The sequence below is a fragment of the Nesoenas mayeri genome (assembly GCF_963082525.1).
Source record: "Nesoenas mayeri genome assembly, chromosome: 2".
Lineage (NCBI taxonomy): Eukaryota > Metazoa > Chordata > Aves > Columbiformes > Columbidae > Nesoenas > Nesoenas mayeri.
The window spans coordinates 130,343,738-130,366,412 of NC_137543.1; the positions used below are offsets into that span (position 1 = coordinate 130,343,738).

The 22,675-nt window shown below is 37.9% G+C and overlaps 1 protein-coding gene across 1 annotated transcript in view; it reads left to right on the forward strand.

The window, feature by feature from the left end:
• HYCC1 (hyccin PI4KA lipid kinase complex subunit 1) overlaps nt 1–22,675 on the forward strand; it is a 45,029-nt gene that overhangs the window by 14,250 nt on the left and 8,104 nt on the right. The window contains exons 2-10 of the mRNA XM_080364301.1: nt 8,219–8,297; nt 9,027–9,128; nt 13,569–13,748; nt 16,069–16,149; nt 16,584–16,699; nt 17,031–17,126; nt 20,133–20,249; nt 21,014–21,101; nt 21,635–21,794. Of these exons, the coding sequence (XP_080220427.1) occupies nt 8,247–8,297; nt 9,027–9,128; nt 13,569–13,748; nt 16,069–16,149; nt 16,584–16,699; nt 17,031–17,126; nt 20,133–20,249; nt 21,014–21,101; nt 21,635–21,794 (991 nt within the window). The 5' untranslated portion in view covers nt 8,219–8,246. The remainder of the gene's footprint in view (nt 1–8,218; nt 8,298–9,026; nt 9,129–13,568; nt 13,749–16,068; nt 16,150–16,583; nt 16,700–17,030; nt 17,127–20,132; nt 20,250–21,013; nt 21,102–21,634; nt 21,795–22,675) is intronic.

Here is a 22,675-nt window from a genome sequence, read left to right on the forward strand (position 1 = left end):
AGACTTGATCTCTTATGGGTCTAATACATCCTAACACAATGCCCATAAATTTACTTTGTTTGTCTTCTGGGATGAGTTGACAGATTTGGCTGATAGTTGATAAAAATTTTAATTTTCTGCTCTGTATTTCCCTTAGGCTAAAAAAAAATGTTCTTAGCAAATAGTACAAACTTCCAAGCAGATACTTTTCAGATTAGGTAAGGACACAGTATATGTTTTCCTTCCTCTTCAAGCAATTCCAAGGGGATGGGACTTGAGCGGTTTTTGGCTCCTGGTTTTGTTTTTTCCAGCTCTGTAACTTCCACTAGCAAATGTGTAATGCTGTGTTTCCAGAAGGTCAGCTCTGCAGAACTGAAGAGTTCATTCTGTGTCCAAGTCCAGCCTCCTTGTACTTAATCCAGATTTCATTTACACACGTGTTTTGTGGATGAATTCTACAAAGGCTGGGTAGCTTTAAAGAATAGGAAAGCCACCTCTTGTGAGAATTTCTTTTTAAAGAACAACCTGTGCATGTGTTCTCTGCGATTTCATTCAAGGCTATGATCTGATATTATTGTATGAAAAATGTCTAGAGTGACAGGTATGAAAAACAGGTATGAAGCCATTTAAGTAGGTAGATCCATTAGTGAGTTTACCAGAGAATACATCTTAATTCATCTTGACTCGTCCTCTACCAGCTCATTGCATAGCAACGTTTTCTCCCCCCTCTATTAAAAACAGTAAGTTCAGTAAGGTCCTGTTGTATTTGTACTGTAATGGAAAACAGAACAGTCTTTGTAGAGACCTTGTACAAGTCTCTTCCAAATGAGACTTGCTTTTGTCAGATAAACTTGCTTGATATCTTATTCCAGTTGTACTAGTCATCTTGGAACAAAGCAAAAGTTGATATCTCCTATGTAATAAGAGTTTTATGATAGTATTAGAATAGAGTAAGATCAATTTACAGCTCTCAGAGGCTGCTTATTACTTGGAAACAGATCCAGAGAACAGTCTTACCTCAAGCTATATCAAAATGGATTGCAGACTTTGAGTGGAATGTAAGTTAGTCTTATTTTCCTCTTGTTGCCATTAGAGCTCAAGTTGCATATGTCCTAGCATTCCAATGTTAGAGATTAGTAAGGGCTCTATGTCTTTATGCGTGCTTACTTTAAATAGATGTTCTACTAGGAAAGCTAGTTTGTTAATTATTGTTTAGTATAAATCCTATTTCTTGCTGCTAATCCAAGCTGAGAGTCTTGTGGAAAATACTCCGAAGTGCTCTTAACTCACAGAGCATAAACACACACATAAATTTGCCATGTGTTAGCTGGCCTACATGCTTTCATCAGGTGGCAAATGTGAAGTAATGTGGTAGGACCTGCAATGAAGGAGTGTCACCTAAAGTTGCTTTATTTCATGTTCAACAGAGATGAGGCAACCTGACTATTACTGAGATCCATCACAATTAATTTTGTGGTATAATTTGAATCTTTGGTACTTTGTCCTCTTTCCTGCAACTGTCTTCCATCAGGACATCCAAATGACTCTGCCTCTTAATTTCACAAAACAGGGAGTGGACTTGATCCTTATCACAGAGTGGTTGGGCTTGAGAGGGACCTCTGGAGATGATCTAGTCTAACCCACCCACTAAAGCAGGTTCACCTAGAGTTGAATTTTTGTTGAAATGAGGAGCATGCTGACACTGGAAGCTGCTTGTCAGTTTTAGTTAAAGTATTGTTTGATTTGTGGGGACAAAAGCAATTCATTTTTAAAGAAATTCTCAAACTTCACTCATCTGAACTCTTTCCAGGGACTCAAGAGCAAGAGACCAGGGAAAAAAGTCTATTGAAAGGGAGTTACATGCTGATATACTTTAAAATAAATCTGTATTTTGGGGAGGAAATGCTGTGCAGTGCTTGCTGTATTGTTTGAATTTTCATTACTATTTTGGTATTTATAAAGTACATACTTAATAAAATTTTACAGCGGTTTTTTTCAAAGTAGGATACACTTACTTTATCCGCTTTGTGTTGCTTTAATTCCATAGTAACTGGGGCATCTAATGCTTACGGTGGCCTATATCTTGCAGTTGAATCCACTCAAACGGAGCTATAATTAAGGCATTCTTTTTTAATCCTTTTGGGATTTTCTTTTCTGTAAAATGTTAACAAATGCTATGAATTAGGCCTTATTTTGATCCACTTTGTGTTTAAAAAATCCATTTCAGAGTTACTTTTTGCAAACTTTCTATAGGCTTCAGAAAAAATTGTATTGTTAAGTGAAATTTGTTAATTCTTTCTTTAGAACAGTCTTGGGTTTGCTGACTCTCTCCATATATTGTTGCAGACCAAGATAACGTTATTTAGGTAGCAGGAAATGTGGCAATCCTCAGCAAAACAAGAAGTGTCTGCCTGTTTTAACAGATCACACACACCTGATGTGTGGACTTGAGGTTCGTTTCCTTCTAGGGGGAGATCAGTCTAACAGATAATCTTAATCGTTGTCTTCAGGGAAAATAATTATAAAATTAGATTTCTTATTTGTGACACTCAAATGTGTATTGCTGTGGTTGCATATGTGCTTGAGGTTAAACAGTGTATTCAGAAGGGTATATACATGTTTTAATACTTGAAGGTAAAATAAGGACAGTCTATTTTCTGTGTTCTCAACTGTCTTAACTCTCAGTGGAATGTCTCTGCTACTTTAAAAATCAATGACCTGCTCATCAAAAACTTTGTCCTGTTTCTTTTAATTCAGCTTTTGGTAGATTTTGTTTCAAAAGTTCATGTTTTTTGAGAAAAAAAATAAAGAGATACTTGCCTTCAAATATACTGTCATAAAAGTTAGAAGTATTGTCCTTAGTCCAATGGATAATGCCAGTCAAGGATGCTCTTATTGTTCATACTGGTCAAATGAACCCTGTATTCTCTGGGAACCTTTAATCTGAATATAATTCTTGATGGATCAGTAGAAATAGGTGAAAAAATGCATCTCTTTCATAAATATGGTGTCAATTATGAACTGGAGTATCCAGGACTTTTAAATTAAGAGTTTCTTGCTTTAAACAGTCAATATTAGCCCAGGCATTTGTGCTGTTAGTGGGGCACAGTAGGGAATGGTTACTATTGTCAGCTCTTCTAAAGCATGAAACATTGCTAAGGCCTTTGTCTGCCTTCACAGGAATGAAAGGAGGGCTAGTAGAGTGTGTGATGCTGTAGGAACTGATGAAAGTTGTTGCTTCAGTAATTGTAGTAGGACTAGCCTTTCTGTGGTTAGCACACAGTATTATAGAATAGTTTGGGTTGGAAGGGACCTTAAACATCATCTAGTTCCAACTCCCCTACCATGGACAGGGATACCTTCCACTAGACCAGGTTGCTCCAAGTGCCATCCAGCCTGGCCTTGAACACTTACAGGTATGGGGCATCCACAGCTTCTCTGGGCAGCCTGTTCCAGTGCCTCATCACCCCCATGGTAGAGAATTTTGTTGTTATATCTGATCTAAATCCCATCCTCTTTCAGTTTAAAGCCATTACCCCTTGTCCTGTCACTACATGCCCTTGTAAAAAGTCCCTCTCCAGGTTTCTTGTAGGTCTCCTTTATGTTGAAAGGCTACTATAAGGCCTCCCTGGAGTCTTTTCTTCTCCAGGCTGAACAACTCCAACTCTCTCAGCCTGTCTTCATACCAGGGGTGCTCCAGCCCTCTGATCATCTTTGTGGCCTCCTCTGGACTTGCTCCAACAGGTCCATGTCCTTTTTATGTTGGGGGCCCCAGAGCTGAATGCCGCATTCCAGGTGGGGTCTCATGAGAGCAGAAGGGGAGAATCACCTCCCTTAACCTGCTGGTTACTCTTCTTTTGATGCAGCACAGGATACAGCTGGCTTTCTGGGCTGTAAGAGCAGCATCATTAAAAGCCTCACTTCACAGCAGGGTTTCACACATGACCTATACCATACAGAGGCCACTGATCTGTATTGTCATCATCATACTTTAGAAACCAGCAGTGCTTGTCAGAAAGCTTGTCAGAAAGATGAGTTTCCTTCATTGCAATCCTTCTCATTTCTTTGTAGATACACAAAGTGGATGAGGTTTGAATGGATTTCTGGAGATCATCAAGTTCAAACGTCTTTGCTCAAAGTAGTGAAAATTAGAATAAGTTGCTCAGGATCTTGTCCAACTGGGCTTTGAATATCTCCATGGGTGGAGACTTCTCAACCATTCTGGGCAGTCAGTTGCAGTGTTCAATAACCCTTACATGAAATTACATTTAAACCCTTTATTAGTGTATTTCAGTTTTTGCCTGTTGCCTTTTGTCCTGTTACAGGACATCGGTGGAAAGAACTTCTTCTTTATTCCTTCCCCTCATGTAATTATCTACATTCATAAAGTCCCTGTGAGCCTTCTCTTCTCCAGGCTTAACAGTTCCAGCCTCTCCTCATGTAAGAGATGCTTCAGTTCATCCATCAGCTTTGTGACCCTTTCCCAAACTCTCTCCAATATGTCCATGTGTCTGTTTTGCTGGGGAGCCCAGTGCTCCAAATGTGTGTCACCTGGCTGAGTACAGGGAAGGATCACCTCCCTTGACCTGCTGATGATCTGGGGCCTGTTGGGCATCTTTGCTGCGAGGCTCTGTGTTGCTGGCTCACGTTCCCCTTGTTCATGAAGACCTCCAGGGCTTTTTCTGCAAAGCTGCTTTCCAGCTGTCTGAGCCCTGTGTGTGCTGGTGCCTGGGGGGTTTGTCCCCAGGGGCAGGACTTGGCCCTGGCCTGTAAACTTCCTGAGATTCACGTGTCGGCTCATGTCTTGTGCCTGTATCGACCTTTCCTCTTGGGTTTGTGTTATCTGCAAATGTGCTGAGGGTGAGCTCTGTCCTGTCATCCATCTTCATTAATGAAGATGTTAGATGGTCCTGGCGTGGGTATTGACCCCTGGCATACACCAGTAAGGCCAGGCCTTCCAGCTGGGCTTTGTGCCACTGGTCACAGCCCTTTGAGCCTGGGGACTGAGGCCATGTCCTGTGCCCAGAGGGCTGGGATTCCTGAGGGCTGCTCTTGCTGGTAAGGGCAGCAGTGGGTACCTTGGCCTTTTCCATATCCCTTGTTAGCAGGTCCTCTGCTCCACCCAGCCATGGAGCCCTATTTTCCCCTACTCTTCCTGTTGCTGATGGTATTTTTGCAAAAGCCTGGGAACCATTTTTGATTGGTGTTGATCCTCCTTGCTTTGATCCTTCTTCCTCTTGGAATCCTGTGCTCTATTATGTGCAGCTATAGCTGCTCCGATCCTCACATCACTGCCCAGTTTTCCATGTTTGTAATTAGGATGTTCAGCAGAGTGCCAGCCCTTGTTGGCTCCTCAGTAACCACTTTCAGGAACTTAAGTTCAGTGCACTCCCAAAACCCTGTGGGTTGCTTGTTACCTGTTGTGTTGCCCTTCCAGGAGATATCAGGTTAATTCATGTTCTACGTGAGGACCAGGTGCCTGTAAATGTGAGGCTTCTTATGTGAATAAGGTCTTGCATATTTTGTCTTGATTGGGTAATAAGTAGACCAACATGGATGACATTGGCAGGTGTCTGCTTGCCCTCTCATCTGTGACCCATAGGCTCTCAGCTGTTTCATCATCCATTGCAGGGTAGAGCTCAATCCCAGGCTGTCCTTACAGAGCCCATATCAAGCCATGGCAGTACTCTGGTTGTGTGAGCTGTGCTGTGGTGTCTCGATGATACCATTGAGATTGCAGCCCTGCAGTCACACTCAGACCACTAATTCCTCCTGCTCGGTCTCTGTGCTGCACGTGTGTGGGTGTATGGGCACTTCACAGGGGCACTCAGTTGTACTGATTTGCTAGAAAAGGTGAGAGAGCTTCCTCCATCATGCTGTCCTGCAGGCAGTGCTTTGTTTGCGTGCTTGCGTTTGAGGTGGGGAGAAGGGGGGCTGGTTAGCTCCATTACCCTTTGCTTGCCAACCTGGTCTGTCACTTTCCTCATTTGGCTGTGCATTGTCATCTGCCTCCCCTGATGTTGCTGGTATCCTTCTCACAGAGCTGCTCCAATCGCTTCCTGCCAGGAGAAGCCTCTTAGTGGAGCTGCTACGTTTTACTGCCTAGGTGTTTACATCTACTACTGCTCTTGTTCCCAGAAATTAAATCTAGCCCAGTGTGGCTCATATTTTCTTAGTCCTTTCTTGTTGCCCTTTCATCCTCAGAAAGCACTGGTCTTTTATGCTTTGTGCAGACTTGCCTATCTTCTTGTGCTTGTAAGAGCAGATTGCCCTACCTGGTTCCCCATGGATTCACCTGACCAGGTCATTTATTTAATGATGGTGCTAGTGAGGAGGTATGGAAATCTACAGCTGCTTACACTGTTATTGTATATCAAAATTATTCAAGAAGTTGCTGGACAGCTTATTCAATTTTATTCCTTTTGCCATTCATGTCTGAATATTGGTTTCCTCATAACCTATGCATTGAGAGAGTTTTTTTGGTTTCTCTTTACTTAAAATCTTACTTGAGTATTTTTTTTCTCCTTGCTTTAGAGGGTTATAGTGAGCTTTCACTATTATCATATCTGCTTCTTCTCCTTTTAAACTTCTTTAAATTCTTTGGATATATTCTACTACAGTCTGGATTTCAGAACAAAGTATGTGTTATACAATGCAATTCTTCCTTCCTCTCTTTTCCTTGTTTGTCTTTCATCAACAAGCCCATACTTTGGTATCAGTATTTCATAACTAATTTTAAACTGGCAAAACAAAACTTGATGGGATATCTCATGTAACTGGACATTTCACTGAGTAGGTGTTATTTTTTTCCTCAGACGAGTATTTAATCTTGTCATTGTTTGAAATCCATGGTCACAATTTGAGTAAGCTAATGTGTATTTTTGAATAAGGGTATATTAGAAGGGGTGTGGTCAGTAGGTCGAGAGAGGTTCTCCTCCCCCTCTACTCCGCCCTGGTGAGACCACACCTGGAATATTGTGTCAGGTTCTGGGCCCCTCAGCTCAAGAAGGACTTGAGGGGGGAACTGCTGGAGAAGGTCCAGTGCAGGGCAACAAAGATGATCAAGGGAGTGGAACATCTCCCTTATGAGGGAAGGCTAAGGGAGCTGGGGCTCTTTAGCTTGGAGGAGACTGAGAGGTGACCTTATTAATGTTTATAAATATGTAAAGGGTGAGTGTCACGAGGATGGAGCCAGGCTCTTCTCAGTGACAACCAATGATAAGACAAGGGGTAATGGGTACAAACTGGAACTCAGTAGGTCCCATTTAAATATGAGAAGAAACTTCTTCTCAGTGAGGGTGCCAGAGCACTGGAACAGGCTGCCCAGGGAGGTTGTGGAGTCTCCTTTTCTGGAGACATTCAAGACCTGCCTGGACACCTTCCTGTGTAACCTCATCTAGGTGTTCCTGCTCCAGCAGGGGGATTGGACTAGATGAGGTCCCTTCCAATCCCTAAAGTTCTGTGTTTCTGTGATAACTTACCTATGCCTAGGGAATCCCCCACAGCATACTATTTTAAATTTTAGTACTTTTGTATCTTAATGATATGGTGGTCTTTATTTTAGAATAAGCTGTTCCAAAGGACAGTTGTTTTAAAATGTTTTCTCAGAAACTAAGAGAAATCAGAAATGAGTTTCAAAAGCCACTCTGCTTGTCTCACGTTCAAGTCTTAGTACTGATGAACTTACTGTGTCTGAGATTGTGCAGGACGTTGGGCAGGGAGTCTGTCATAGGCTCCATGCTGAGGCAGCAGGCTTGTTGTCTTGCAGTTGCCACGGTGGGGGAGGATTGAAAGATTTTTCCATCAGCCTTTATTCAGTGACCTTTTCCAAGTTAGGAATAGCAGTTGACTAGAAAAAAACCTGAACAGTCATTTCTTTTCAGGGAGTCCATACAGTTTTTTCTTGAGTTCTGTAAGCTGAAAAATAAATTGAAATTGAGAAGGTAATATTTTCTTTTTTCAAAATGCCATTTCTGCAAATCTTTGACTTATTGAGCTTCCCACGCAATACATGTTTGGAATTTATTAAACTGCTGTATGTGAAGACTCCCGTGCTGCATGCTTCCAGCAGCTTGCTTAAGTGAGGTAGAATTAAAGTTCAAAGTAATGTCAGTATGTGAAATGTTAACAAGTAAAAGCATGATAAGATTTTTAAAAATATTCCCAGGAACTTAATTTTCATCATCTGCTTAATGCAATGGTTACATAGTTTTCACAAACTGTTTACTTATTCTTTTAGGCTGAAGGTTTGGAGCGGATGTTGGAAGATGTTAGCTGTGGATACTGGGACTGTGGAGGAGTGGTTATCAGAGTTCAAGGTAATATACTGTCAGATATTTAGCCCATGGTGTTTGAATCACTGCTGGAGCACTGTGCAACAGTACTCGGTAACTGTAGAAAGTGAAGAAAAATAGTAACCTTGGATTTTGCTGAGATAATGTGATATATACAAATGTCTGCTTGACAGAATTTTTTTTCCTTGTCCTCTTTGGGCTTACATACTTTCTGATACAAAGGGTGAAAGTGGGTATCATAGGTGAATGGTCTTGTTGGTTAAAGTATGGACTTGACTATGGGTTTTGCTCCTTGTCTACTTAAATACACTGGGAACGTGTTTTCCTATCTGTATAATGGAGTATGAGCTCCTTTGAAGGACTGTTGTAAAAGCTGTGAATAGTGTAATAATTCTAAATGTACATCTTCCAAAGGGTTGTTAAAAAGATTAGATTTTTACCCTCTTGATTACGGACAGAAGATCTGTTTAGAGGGGTGGTACCTGTGAAACTCTTAGTTTTTATCTGTTTCCCATCCACTGTCATTACATTCTGTATTAAACTGTCTGCAGTGATAGAATGTAGTGTGTCTTCTGGCCATTTTGCTGTCCTGAAAACATGTTGATTTCTGTAGTAAAGATTTCTTTGTGAAACAAGTTTTAGTTTATAGTAAACGGATAAATAATAATATGTAATGGAAAACTGTTGAAATAACAGTTATATATTTAATTATAGAAATTGCTTTTTCTAGTACATATAATATTTTTATTTCAGACACTGCCAGAAGCATCCATATCCAGCTATGCTACAAACTTGAAAGACAAGAGTGCTTTGATTTCATCTCTTTACAAAGTAATTCAGGAGCCACAGAGTGAAGTGAGTATATCGGATCTCTCACACAAAATGTCTGACATAACACCAGCAGAACAGACCTTGCTTTCTAGTTAATTGTGTTCTAACTATGTGAACTACAGAACTACATGAAGCGTCTCCCTCAGAATGTCTGCTCTTAGCAATGACGAACTACCATGGAAACAATTCATAAGTTTTATAACTAAGCTTGTAGATCATGGGCTTCAGGACTTGAGTATACAATTGAGAAATATGTTAAGGAATGGAAAAGATGTTTGAGACTGACAGAATTATTTTTTAATTCATTATCACTTGAGTGTGAATCTATAGCTGCCACAAGCTTGTCTATTACAACCCAAGAGAACGTGTTAGATAGATTTGCAATACTTTTAAGTTATTGCTTAGGTTTTATTTTTTTAGTTTTTGTTTTAAATACGTGCAATATAAATATACACACTTATACAGTGGATGTACCCTTGCTGAAATGATGAGAAAAAGAGAAAAACCTGGTGGAGGGAGGCAGGTTTGTTCTGTACCTGTGTAAGGAATGTTTCCATACCACATCGCTAAACACTTTAAAACAAACGCAGTCGAGTTTGAAGCATACTGAGCTCTTTTTAGTTGTCTTGTTAACTGTATCATCTCATTTCATACCATCCACCAAACTTTTGTGTATTCTTTTAAAATTGCACCAAGTCCTTAATTCCTTCTGTGAAAAGACCCAGCATAAGGAACCTTTCCAAAATTTGAGATGATGCCAGTAGTGGTCAGAGGATAAAATACTTACAGTATATACATTTTTAGAGAGAATGCTGATCGAGAAACTCCCAAGTTGTCCAGCAAGAAGAAATGTAATTTTACTTTGCTGCTCAGAAAGGCGTTCCGAGTCATTCCAACTACTGAGTCAAGCCTGTCGTCTACAAAATGTGTATCAACATGTAAATTAATCTGGTGAGTGTCCTTGTTGATAGCCAAATTGATACTTTTGTATGTTCATCGATTTCTTACTGCTTTTGGCTATCACTAGGTCTCTCATGGAACTTAGTAGCAGCAGCTTCTGCTTGAAAAGGTTGTTGGGATAATTCTGGGAGCAAAGTATTGAAGATTTCCCTGTTAGTGAGACTTTGATTTGAAATGAAAAGCCAGTGTTGACGTGGAGTGTGTGCTGCCTTGGGAGAACAGTCCCGAAATTATTTGGACTCTTCTCCAAGTACCTGGCACTTTGTGGAAAGGACTACTTGGAGCTTTCCATGATGTAAAAATAGTTACAAACTAGCAGTTAAAAAGTCAAGTAACTATTCAACTTTTTGAGATATATTAGCTGCGTTGTGTAATGACAAGTTGCTTTACAGTGTAGGATATATGCTGTCCTTTCTTATGTATATAAAGCAAAGGAAAAGGATTAATGTGTGAACAATACAAATACTGCTGAGACTGAAATCAGACAAACAACCCCATCTGTACACCTTTGAATCTATGTATTTCTAATATAATAATTATCTGTACCTTAACATCATGGTTAATCTTGTTTTGGGGGATGGATGTGTTCTTTTTTTAAACATTTGAAAAGTAACCATATGTATTTGCATCTGTGACTGCATTTTCTACTGGTTCATGTTTGCTTTTCATATGGGGTTTTTTTTGTTTGCTTGCTTTGCCAAAAATTTAATAATAAATTTGTGAGATAAATGAGGCACTTGTTTGTTATAGCAAAGAAATAGCCAATTTATAGTAGCTTTGTTAGTTACTTTTGAGGTTCCTAGGCCACTGATAGGTGAAAAATGTCACTCAGTACAAGGAGAGTCTTCAGTAGACTGGAGGATTTAAGGACATTTGACTCATGAGTGCAATCGTAACAAAAAAAATAAATTCCGAGGTTTGTTTCTTCACAGATTCAAGAGGTTTTGCTTTCTACCTAAAGCACTATTGCTGTCCTTGTAGATAGTAGCCATGCAGGCATTTGCATTAGGAAATAGAAAGTGTTTGGAGTGTCTAACACATTTGGATGCAGCTTGAAAGGAAGAGGGATGAAATTGCTTGAAATTTCTCCTGTTCCAGCATTAAATATTGTTTCAGTCTAGACACCATTTTAGAACTGGTATAGTGTAAAACAATATCTTGAAACAGCAACAATCATTAGTGCTTTTTGATATTAGGTTGTAGCATGTGGTGGCATTTTGAGGAAGAAAATCTGGTTTTGTACTGATTACGCATTTAAATGTGCTAATATGAAGCTGTCTCGACTGAGATAACGATGTGAACATGGATACCTGTCATAGCTATTTATGTGCCTTTTAAAGTTCAAGCACATCATTCTGAACTGATACTTCATTAAAGGGAGCATGCAAATTATGTGAAATATGTAAGCTGAAGATGGCAAGTACTTGTGCTTATGATAAAGTTTTCTAGAATGCTCTTCCATATCTTGCTCTTAAAATTGATTATGAGCTTAGCTTTGCGTGATTTATTTTTTGCATTTACTGTAGATTTTTTCACAAGTCGTTCCCAAAAAGAAGCTCTATCTGTTAGAAGCTAAAAGTTCCTCTTCGTGTGAATGGATCAGGTTGTCCCAAATTGCTTGTTAAAAAGAACTAAAACCTTCTAAGATCCTTTGGATTCAGAAGTAACTTTGTTGGGTAGGAAATTTTGACTCAACTTTGTTTATACTCGGGAGGAAAAACTTGAGAAAGCAAGCAGATTATTTTCTGTCATGCTCTTCTGGTGATGTTGCCTCCTTTGCTGCAATAAAGGGAAGAAATATAGAAGAGGAGGTTTCTTAGCTTTTTCAAAGCTTGCTCTGTTAAAAAACTGAAGGTGTGACCCAGAGAGATGGCTGAACAACTGAGCATTGTGGTTAAAATGAAATGGAAATTGTGATCTGCATGTTACTGGCAGTAAGTTAGACATCTATATTCCAGTTTTTAAGGATTTTCAGAAAGGTGTTGAGTAATACTTTGCTTTCTGAACTGAAGTGCAGTGGCAATTCTAATGGTTATGGTATCTTTTCTCAGTGCAGTCTCTAAAATGCATGTCTGGCTGGTTTGGACTCCATCATTTTCAGGTTGAAACTTTTGGGGATTTTGTGCAGGAGTACATTTCAGTGAAGGTCTGTTACTAGCCTGAACATTCCTGGTTTTGAAATGAATTTAGAGTCTGTTTCTCTGAGTGATGTAGACGAACTGTTAGGACGTTAAATCTTGGAGGTAAGGAACCAGGTAGCAATATTAGTCCTTTAGGTATGTTACCTTTGAATCCTGTCTTTCAGAGACTTGCAGTTGGAGAATATGTCATTTTATGTAATGCTTTCTTAATATACTAGCTGGAGCTGATAAAATGAATCCTAAACGGCTGGAATCTTAGATTTCATTTTTAAAGTTCGCTAATGTAAGTGCATCAGCGGCCTTGATTCTTTTTCAGGGTGTAGTTTCTTAGATTATAGGCTCCTCCTATTTGTTATTATTTGCAAATAAATTATTTAGAAGGTTTAATTAAAAATCCCCCTTTTTCCTTCCCCACCCCATTTTTTATTTTAGAATAAATTATTTTATAGTTCCAAACTCTTAGTGATTGTTTGCTGCCAAGAAGTATTTTTGAGTCTATACTTCTGAGTTTTTACTTGGAAGTTCACTGTCCAGTTCAGCTGGCTTTGAAAGTGCCTACTGGTTTTGATGGCATTTTCCACTTGGGTTAGGAAATCTCCTATCTAGGGTGACAAAAGAAAAATATAACTTCCATATATTCACACATGATGGTTTACACTATGTTTTGTCCTCTGCCAGAGATAGGTGGTAGCACAAGAATGTGCATTAAATCCAGAAACACAGTGCAGGCTGTTTGTTTTTAAGATTTTTTTTTTAAACTTATTCTAGCTCAATGTATTATTTCCAGTTCAATGTATTACTGCCATTTGTATCGGCTTAGCAGGTTTGATTATAAGATTGCTCTTGAGGCTTCCCATTTTAATGAGAGTGGAAAAGTGAACTAATTCTGCTGTATCTAAGTTATTGTAGTACTTTGAATTTGCATGTTATGCAGCTCTTCTCAGTGGGCAAAAGCTTCCAGCAATTTGTGTGTACACTGTTGGAGCTCTAGAATAGCGAGACCTTTTGTTCAGGTACTTTTCCTGTATATTAGAGGTATTGAAGGCATGGTATGAGGTGTGGTGATAACAAATATCCTCTATTTATGCCTGAAAGGCTGGAGGATGTGAACCAAAAATGGCTAAAAGGAGCTATTGGAATTCTTTCTGCACATGGGATGGAAGGATCTGATGTTATAATCTGAAAGTACATTACAAGGGATGAGAAGTGTGTAAGATGACCCAGGCAGTTATTGCATCAGTAACTCTCTAATAGCTAAAATGTAATATTTATCAGTCTACGGTTTTGTCCAAAGGATAGATCCATGCAAAGTTGCAGTTTCTTGTAATGTCTTATTCATTCACAACCGTAATTTATATTTCAGCTTCTGGAGCCTGTTTGCCATCAGCTCTTTGAGTTCTATCGCAGTGGTGAGCAACAATTACTACGGTTTACGCTGCAGTTTCTGCCGGAGTTGATGTGGTGCTATCTTTCTGTCTCGGCCAGCAGAGATTTGCAGAGCAGTGGATGCATAGAGGCTCTTCTCCTAGGAGTTTATAACTTGGTTTGTATTTGTGTGTAATTATTCAGACCTAAAAATATTCGTGTGCTTTTGGGGGATACTGTAGAGTATTTTACTGAGGAATAATTAACAATTTTGTTTCAGAATTTAAATGGATTGAGTATCTCAGTTTTGAATCTTCAAATTAATGTCCTTGATGGAAATCTGCAACTTGAACTTTTATTCTTTTGTTTTGGTGAATATTTCCTCTGCTCTTCTTGTGGTTCCTGGAAAGTGTTAATGCATTAATGGCTGAAGGATGCAAAGGAGTCCTCTTATTTTTTTTGTTACTTAATTCTTGGCATGGTGATTAAACTTATGTTCTGCTTGAGAACTTTTAGTGATACTACTTTTGAAGTGATTGCCCATATTTTCTGGGGTGTTTTGACTATCTTGACTAGAAAACACAAAAAATCACTTTCAACAAATTTTTAGTACTCAATTGCTGAACAAATTGCTTAGCCTTGAGAAATTAAAGGTCTCATTTTGTAATAACCTTCACATCTTTTTCATATTTTGTATGAAAATATACTATTTGTTACTAAATTATTGCTTGAAGGACAGGATTATGAAGGAACTTTTAAGAGCACCATATTTTAATTATTACAGCAAAATGCATGTAGTCTTTTTATGGCTATTATAAAAAGCTTAGAGTTATTATGTCTTTTAGGCTTCTCTTCAATGTAGTTTTTATGTTCTGGATACTTTAGGAAGGCTTTTTGGGAAGTGAAACAATGATGAGCTTCAAGTCTCCTCTTCCCAGCATGAAAATCTGGAGAAGGCAACTCCCCATCCTTCTTCTAAAAATAATCTTAACTGTCTTTACCAAGCAAGTGAAAACATTTATTCACACAGGATTCTATGTAAAAAGACTTGAGCTCTTATATTCAACTCTTTTTTTAGGCAGAGTACATGTTTCATGTGCTTTCTTTGTGCTTAGTTCTATCTGAGAAAAAAAAACATTCCTGGAAAGCATGTGGTATATCTTATGCCTTAAGTCAATTCACTCCTTTATTTCCATGATGAAGTGATCCTAAACAGGTGATGGATATGGCTGTAATCACTTGTCTTTCTCCTAGAAGAGATTACAGTTAAGTTTGAAACCAGTCCAGTCATATCTTCTCCTAGCTATGAACGGTTTCTTACTCAATTAGTAACATAGCCATCCATCTCCAGCTGCTTGAAGTTCTAAGAATTTTAGAGCAAGCTTCTATAGGAAGCTGTAGATCAATCTGATTTTGGAGACATTTATTCCACTCCTTACCCCAACCCACCTCCCAATAAATGCTTATTCTAAATTAATGCCATGTTACTGATGCTGACTTCTTCCCCTCTGTTGATGTTGTATACAGTTTGTAACTCAAACAAATAACATCACAGAATGTTAGGGATTGGAAGGGACCTAAGATGGTACTGTTCTTCAGTATACAATGTTGAAAAGGTAATAGGTGACCTGCTTAGATATTTATTTTCTCTTAAACTAGCTTACTTTATGTTTTCAAAACCAAGAGTTTTAATAATTCCTATGTGAAGTTAGTCATTCAGCCTTCCAAGGTGTGGATATTAGGAGACACTGAAGTTTCTCTCTAATCTCTACGTTTGGATATATGAAATCTGCTGCTGAAATTTAGGAAAAAAAAAAAATCTCTCATGTGGTGTTGGTTATTGCTCAGGTCTGCTTTGGAACGTGTGAAGTTTTTTTATTTGAAGTACTTCAGTGCTCTCTGCCAAATTACTGCTATGGTGGTATCTTTCAGGAAGGTAGCTTCTCTAAAGCTTCGAATCCATGCTTCTTTTAGTATGGATTTATCAAAGTATGGAATTATCAGACATGGACTTCTGCACATACCATGATGTCTGCTGCTATCAAACCATATGAGGCTGCAGTCATTCCAGTGCTATAATATTTCCAAAACAAATTATGTGTAGACTCATTACTTGATGTGTAAATAGTTTTCAGAGCAGAATTACTGAGCATTAACCTTCACAATTGGTAAATAGTGTATAATTTTAAAAAGGTAGCACTGTTAAAACATACTGAGATTTCTAGTTATTGGTTCTAAGGTGGACTATGTATGTAAACGCATGTGCCCTTTACTAAGTCATTTGAATAGTTCTCATAAACAAAGCAAATGCACTGTGATAGGAAGCAAATACAGAGATAATTTCTAGCTTGTAGTTTGGATTGCCATGGTATCCCTATCTGTCCCGATAACAATTTGTTTTATTTTTTATCCATTCAGCCCTATCTAGCATTATAACGTTTTTGAATGTCTGGTTTATGTGGTACAGTCTAACCATTGGTATCTTCTGGCTTTTTCAGGAAATAGTTAACAAAGAGGGACACAGCAAAGTGCTGAGTTTCACAATTCCATCTTTGTCCAAACCTTCAGTCTATCATGAAGTAAGTGGCTTCTACAACATAAAGCTCTTACTGATTGAAAAAGGCAGTATGCTCTGGGGGGCTGTTTTTTAAGAATAAAAATGAAAATTAGTTTTAATGTGTTGCATAATGACATAGCAACATTCTTCTTGGTCTTCTGAGGACTACTAACTGGTCTCTGTGACCTCTTCAAGACTGAATAGTCATAACTTCATAACATCCATGCACCATCTGTGTGTGTAGTGGTGGTGGTGGTGTTTTTTCCCTGTTCTGAAGCCATATACCTTAGCTGGTGTAAAATAACTTTTCAAATCTAAGACAGCTAAGTAGTCAGATAACCTTAAGCCCATTGAAAATTTATGTACAAATATGGTGATGCTGATCGTTGTCTATTTTCACTTGCTTTTTAGCAAAACTTCAGGTGGACATGTTTTGAATGACCCTTTTTCCTTTAGCCTTCCAGCATTGGCTCCATGGCTCTCACCGAAGGAGCTCTGTCGCAGCATGGTTTGTCCAGAGTTGTGTACAGTGGGCCTCATCCTCAGAGGGAGATGTTAACAGCACAGAACAGGTGAAATTGTATCATAGGATTTTGCTTGAGAATCACTAATGAATCGTGACTGCTTATAATTTTTAATATAGTTACAGACTGAAGGTGGTTAGGGGTATGCTTTTGTTTTGTGGTATTTTGTTTTTAAACATGTGTAAGTATAGATGCAGAAAGACTAGCAGTGAATATTACTACACGAAGAAAAGCTTTGCAGAACCAAACTACTCAATCATCAATTTTATTGCAATAAAATCCCCAATCTCTTCAAATTTCTCTTGAAAATTTATATGTAAACTTTTCTTTTAGAAAATAAAATTGGTAATGTAATTCTAATGTTTCTTGTAAATCCTAGGTTTGAAGTGCTGACTTTCCTCCTGCTCTGTTACAATGCTGCCTTAAGCTACATGCCTGCAGTTTCTCTTCAGTCCTTGTGTCAAATTTGTTCAAGGTAATATATGTAGGTTGATTACCCTTAAAATAGCATTTTCAACTTGAAATGCAATCATTTTTAACTTTTTTTTTCATAAGTGTTTACAGCTGCATTATTTGCTTTTAAAGTATCTCATATTACTTTGGGTTGAAATTTCAAAATGGGAAGCAATGACCTGGCAGCACTGGTAAGTGGAAAAGTCAAATCAAGGGAACTGTTTTTAATCAAGGTAGTTGTAGGAGTTTTAACTAAATAAAATCAGAAAGGTATTCTAAATCGTGGTAAATTTTGCATTGCAAGCTTACTAAATACATTTGGATGCTGTGCAAGTTGAAACTTTCTTGAAATTATAGCAGATCTTGAGACTAGAAATACATTTGTTCTTACAGATACTTGTGTTTCCAAACCCTGCTGTTATTTAAACAAACAAACAAACAAAACAAACCCAAACAAACAAAAAGCCAACCTACAAACAAACACAACCAAACCAGTGTTCAAGGAGTGTTCAGTTTAGGTTTCCTTGGAAGATCTGTGTGAAAGCAATCTACAGTGAATGTGCATTCTTCTAGCAAGTCTAATTCAATTGTTATGACTTTTCTAAAGAAGCAAAAGCTTCTAGTACTTATTTACAAACATGAATTGTAAATGTGACAACTGCAGCACAAAATAGTTTGTGCTGATCTCAAGTGTTGTAAATACAGATTTTTTTTTGCATTTGGATATCACCAGTTACTAAGTCTCTTTTCATAAGAATATTATCTTACTATGATGTAAAGTGAAGCAGTTCTGTTGATGTCATTTTGGCCTTTTTAGAGGAAGTGACTCAGGTTAGAGTAGGACTTTTTAAAACCAATCAGTACTGACATTAATAAAGCGTCTGTGTTAAGGTCCTTTCTATATAACTGTCAGTATCTAACCGATCACATTCCTACTGTGAGTTCACTATTTCCCCCCCAAAATACTTACTGTATGCCTATACAGTAACATCTAGTGAATGCATAAATATATATATCAGCATAAAAATGAGCTGCTTAGATTTTTTTTTTTAATGTAAATTGGCATTTTGGTTTAAACTGGACACTTCCATGCTGCTGCCTCCACTCCTCAGGCTTTGCGTAACACTGAAATACTTATTATTTTAGTGGATCATAAGTGTTTGAGCCAAACTATTGGTAGAAATTATGGACTATCTGTGACCTGAAGTATTGCCCAAGGTGCATAATAATAGCCTCTTCTGGGGGATAAAAAGGGGGAAAATGGGATGAGATTTTTGTGAGGCACTTCTTCAGCCTGTTTAATTTCAGTAATTGGCTCATGTGGTTTAGGACTAGGTAAGAGTCAGAAAACCAGCATTCATGCTTTAACTTTTACCATGTATGGGCAAAATGAAATACGAAAAGATGAACCAATTTGGTTCCAATATCTTAAGCATATTTAACAGAAGAATCAATTTAATTCACTTAACTGGAAGTAAGATTTGTTTTAGCTAACTGTGGGTATAATTTGTAGGTGCACTCTATGTATTTTTAAGATAAAAGTTTATTTGTTTTCTGGTTTCTAAAAATTTAGTTTTAAGCTGTTTGAATAGTAGAGACACAAATTGCAATGCAATCAGAAGTCATGTATTTCTAACAAAAATAAAATTGGAGTTTAAATTCTGAGTGAATAATCAAAGAGTACTTAGTCTGTGCTTCTGGCCAACAACACTATCAAATTTAAGGGAAAACTTGCAGTTAGTTACAAATTAATGTTTGGCTACTTTTGAAAATAAAAATTCAAAACTAAGCAAAATATTTTTTTTCTTTTTTTTAGAAATATTTTTTTGAATTGTTGAATTCAATCATTTAAATCCTTGTTTAAGCCAGACTGAGAAGTTTGTATTTGGCTTTGTAAATTTATGTAAGAATTGTAACTAAATACTGATGCTTAGAGCAGCTGTTGACCAACTTTGTGAAGTGGCAGCGCAAGCCTGAGATTTGTAGAATTCCTTTCAATGCCAGATGAGGGCATAGAGAGTATTTATCCTATACCTATAGGTATCTTAACCTCATGAAGTTCAACAAGGCCAAGTGCAAGATCCTGCACCTGCATTGGGGCAGTCCCTGATATCAATACATTTTGTTTTTGTTGTTTGATCTGTTTGTGTTTTTAAATAGCCAAAGCAGAAAATGAGTTGCAGGATAGAGGAGAAGAGGAAAAAAATGCAGTAGGTTAGTGGTAAAGTTAGTATTAATAAAAAAGTCTGCTGAAATATCTTACTACAGATGTCATTTGAACAGTACTGCAGTACAATCTTAACTCATTCTTTTTCTGGAAAAAATATATTTCATAATAGTTTTACAAGATCTCTGGTATTGAAGCTGAAGAATTGAAATTTTCTGAGACTAAACCTTCTAATTTGTGTTTTGGAGAAGGAAATACTTTGATTCATGTCATTAAAGGTCATTGCAGAATTCCAGCAGTAGCCAATTAATTGAATATTTAACTACCCAGTATCTTTGATTTCCAGAATGTGATGACTGCAGAACCTAATGTGGAATTTGGTTCAGAACTAAATTCTAAAGCTGACTTTTACTGGGTTTTGGATTGGTTTTAGGAATGTGACACTTCCGGTCTCTTTGCTTGGAAACTTGTATGCAGCTGCCATGTTATATGCAGTGATACTGATGCTTCTGTCTGTAATATTAATAGTTGCTATTCTGCTTTATTTCCTTAAATACCATTAACTTTTCTTTTGGTCTGTTCTGCAGCAAATGCATAGAATCAGGATTACTTATACTGGCACTTTTCTTTCAGGTTCCACTGTAGTATAAATGTGACAGGAATGTTTAGGATGCCTCTGTTTAGAAGGATTTGAACTCTGCCAGTAGAGGGCATACCCTCCTTCCACAATGAGTGCTTCAGCACAGGGTTGCTGATGGGGTCTGTTGGGGTTAAAATGTGTGCTGAACACTAAGCTTTGTACTGTCCTGTACAGAGGTGGTTCTGCATTGTTTGCTAATGACAAATGCATGATTTCTTTAGAATTTGTGTCTGTGGATATCCTCGCCAACAAGTGAGAAAGTACAAGGGAGTCAACAGTAGGATTCCAGTTTCATCTGAATTCATGGTGCAAATGCTAACAGGGATTTATTATGCCTTGTAAGTTGTTTTGTTTTTTTGTTTTTTTGTTTTTTTGGTTTTTTTAATATGCATACAAAATAAGAGAAATGTCAGCTTGATTTTCACACTCATTTAGGCATGCTACCTTTCAAGTGTTTTATTTTCTCGTGGGCAGATGCTGTGTCTAGCAATCAGGTCCTTAGGAAGAGCAAATAGTTCTGCAGCTAGTTGAAGTTACCTATTTAATATTGGAGAAGGAGGGCTAGAACAGCACTTAATAGGTATAACAGCTAATGTAAAAAATCTTTCAAAAAACCCTCTTCCAACCATTGCCGTTTTTTTTGCATGCTTAGTTTTGACATCAGACTTGTTAAGGAAAAAAGATTTTCTCATTTTTTCTGTGAAATGCTGATGTCATCTACCTTTGATAGTCACGTCAATGTAGGAACCTCTCTTCTTAGCTGAAATAATTAAGAGACTAGTAACACAGGAATATTCAAAAAGCGGAGTAATATTAAAACAATCCTGTTTGAATTTCAGAATATTTCATGACTACCTGGTCAATAGCTAGTTGCATAATTTTTAAACTGCTTAGAGTGGCAAATGAAAATAAAATTTGTCTCCATAGATGCTATTTCAGAACAGGTTCTCTAAATAGCAGACTTACTGCTAATGGGCACAAGTAGTTCCACTCCTCTAAATTACGCTCTCAAGGAATACCCAAATCCGTGAAGATTATGTAACCAAGAAGGCTCATCTGTTGATCTGGATACTTATTATTATGTATATATTTACCTTTGTAGTTATAATGGAGAATGGGATCTGGCTCGTAAAGCTATGGATGACATTTTGTATAGAGCACAGCTGGAACTGTATCCAGAACCACTGCTGGTAGGTGTTATATTTCATCATTTTTTGAGTAGAATTTTTAGTCTAGGAAGTCCTTCCTGCTGATGTGCATGATGCAGCATCATACCAGGAACCTGAATCCCATGGAGTCTATGTGGCTGTGCTTGTGCGAATAGCTAGATCTGCCAGTCTACACATGCACACAGAGATACTTTCAACATACCTCATTATTTTGTCGTCTTCCCTAGTGAACAGCCTGTCTTCAATAGAACAATTCTAAGACTTGAAAGCATAGATGATAGTGCAGAGGCACTCTGCAGTTCCTATTAAGTGATAGCACAACTTTAAACTGGAAACTGTTTAAAACACAGTGGCACATATTGAACGTAACTTCATTCTGAGAGGTAATTGCAACCAGCCTTCTTTATAACCCATGCAAAACGCTAGGGTGCTTTTTGACCTTAAACTGGAACTGTACACAGTATTCTTCTTGGAGCAGTAAGAATCCCCTATCAGAATTCTTGTAAAATTTGGATTTTCATGTTAAGAACTTAACTGCATCTTTTCTGTTCTAGGTTGCTAATGCAATAAAAGCTTCACTGCCTCAGGGTGCCATGAAATCTAGTAAAGAAGGTACAAGGTGCATTCAAGTTGAAATTACACCTACTTCATCCAGAATATCAAGAAATGCTGTTACTAGCATGTCTATCCGAGGGCATAGATGGAAAAGGCATGGTAAGAAACCCATTTTGCAATGAATTCTCAGCTTTTTACATGTGTTTAAAGTAATAATGAGAATTGTCCTATTACATATCTTCATTGCTAGTAAACAAGCGGCAGTTTGGAGGTTATTTTCTTATCTGGTGAATGAGAATCTTAATGCAGTTCAGATGAAGTATATTCTTTATTCCCTTAATCATGTTAACAACCAAAACAAACAAACAAACTCACAAAATGTTTTTGTTAAAGGTAGCTGTACAAAGTTGTTGATTCTTTAAAGAGGCCAATATTCCTGTTTTCTTCTGAAAAGTAGTGTATAGTACCTGAAACAAAGGAAATATTTAACAACTTTACTGCAGAGCCTCATCTGTCTTAAATTACTTAAATAAAAATAGGTTTTAAGAGTAGAGGGGTAAATTATTATGTTTTGGTGTCATGGTATAAGCCCGGTCAGCAGCTAAGCACTGCACAGTCATTTACTCGCTCGCCTGCCAGAGGGATGGGGGAATCAGAAGAGTAAAAGTTAAGAACTTGTGGGCTGAGATAAGAACAGTTTAATAGGTAAAGCAAAAGCCACGCACACAAGCAAAGCAAAACAAGGGATTCATTCACTGCTTCCCATGGGCAGGCAGTTGTGTAGCCATCTCCAGGAAAACTGGGCTCCATCATGTGTAACTGTTACTTGAGAAGACATATGCCATCACTCCAAATGTCCTCCCCTTCTTTCTTCTCTCCCCAGCTTTCTATACTGAGCATGATGTTGTGTGGTCTGGAATATCTTTTTGGTCAGCTGGGGTCAGCTGTCCCAGCTTTGTCTCCTCCCAACTTCTTGTGTACCCCCAGCCTACTCACTGGTGGGGTGGTGTGAGAAGCAGAAAAGATCTTGACTCTGTGTA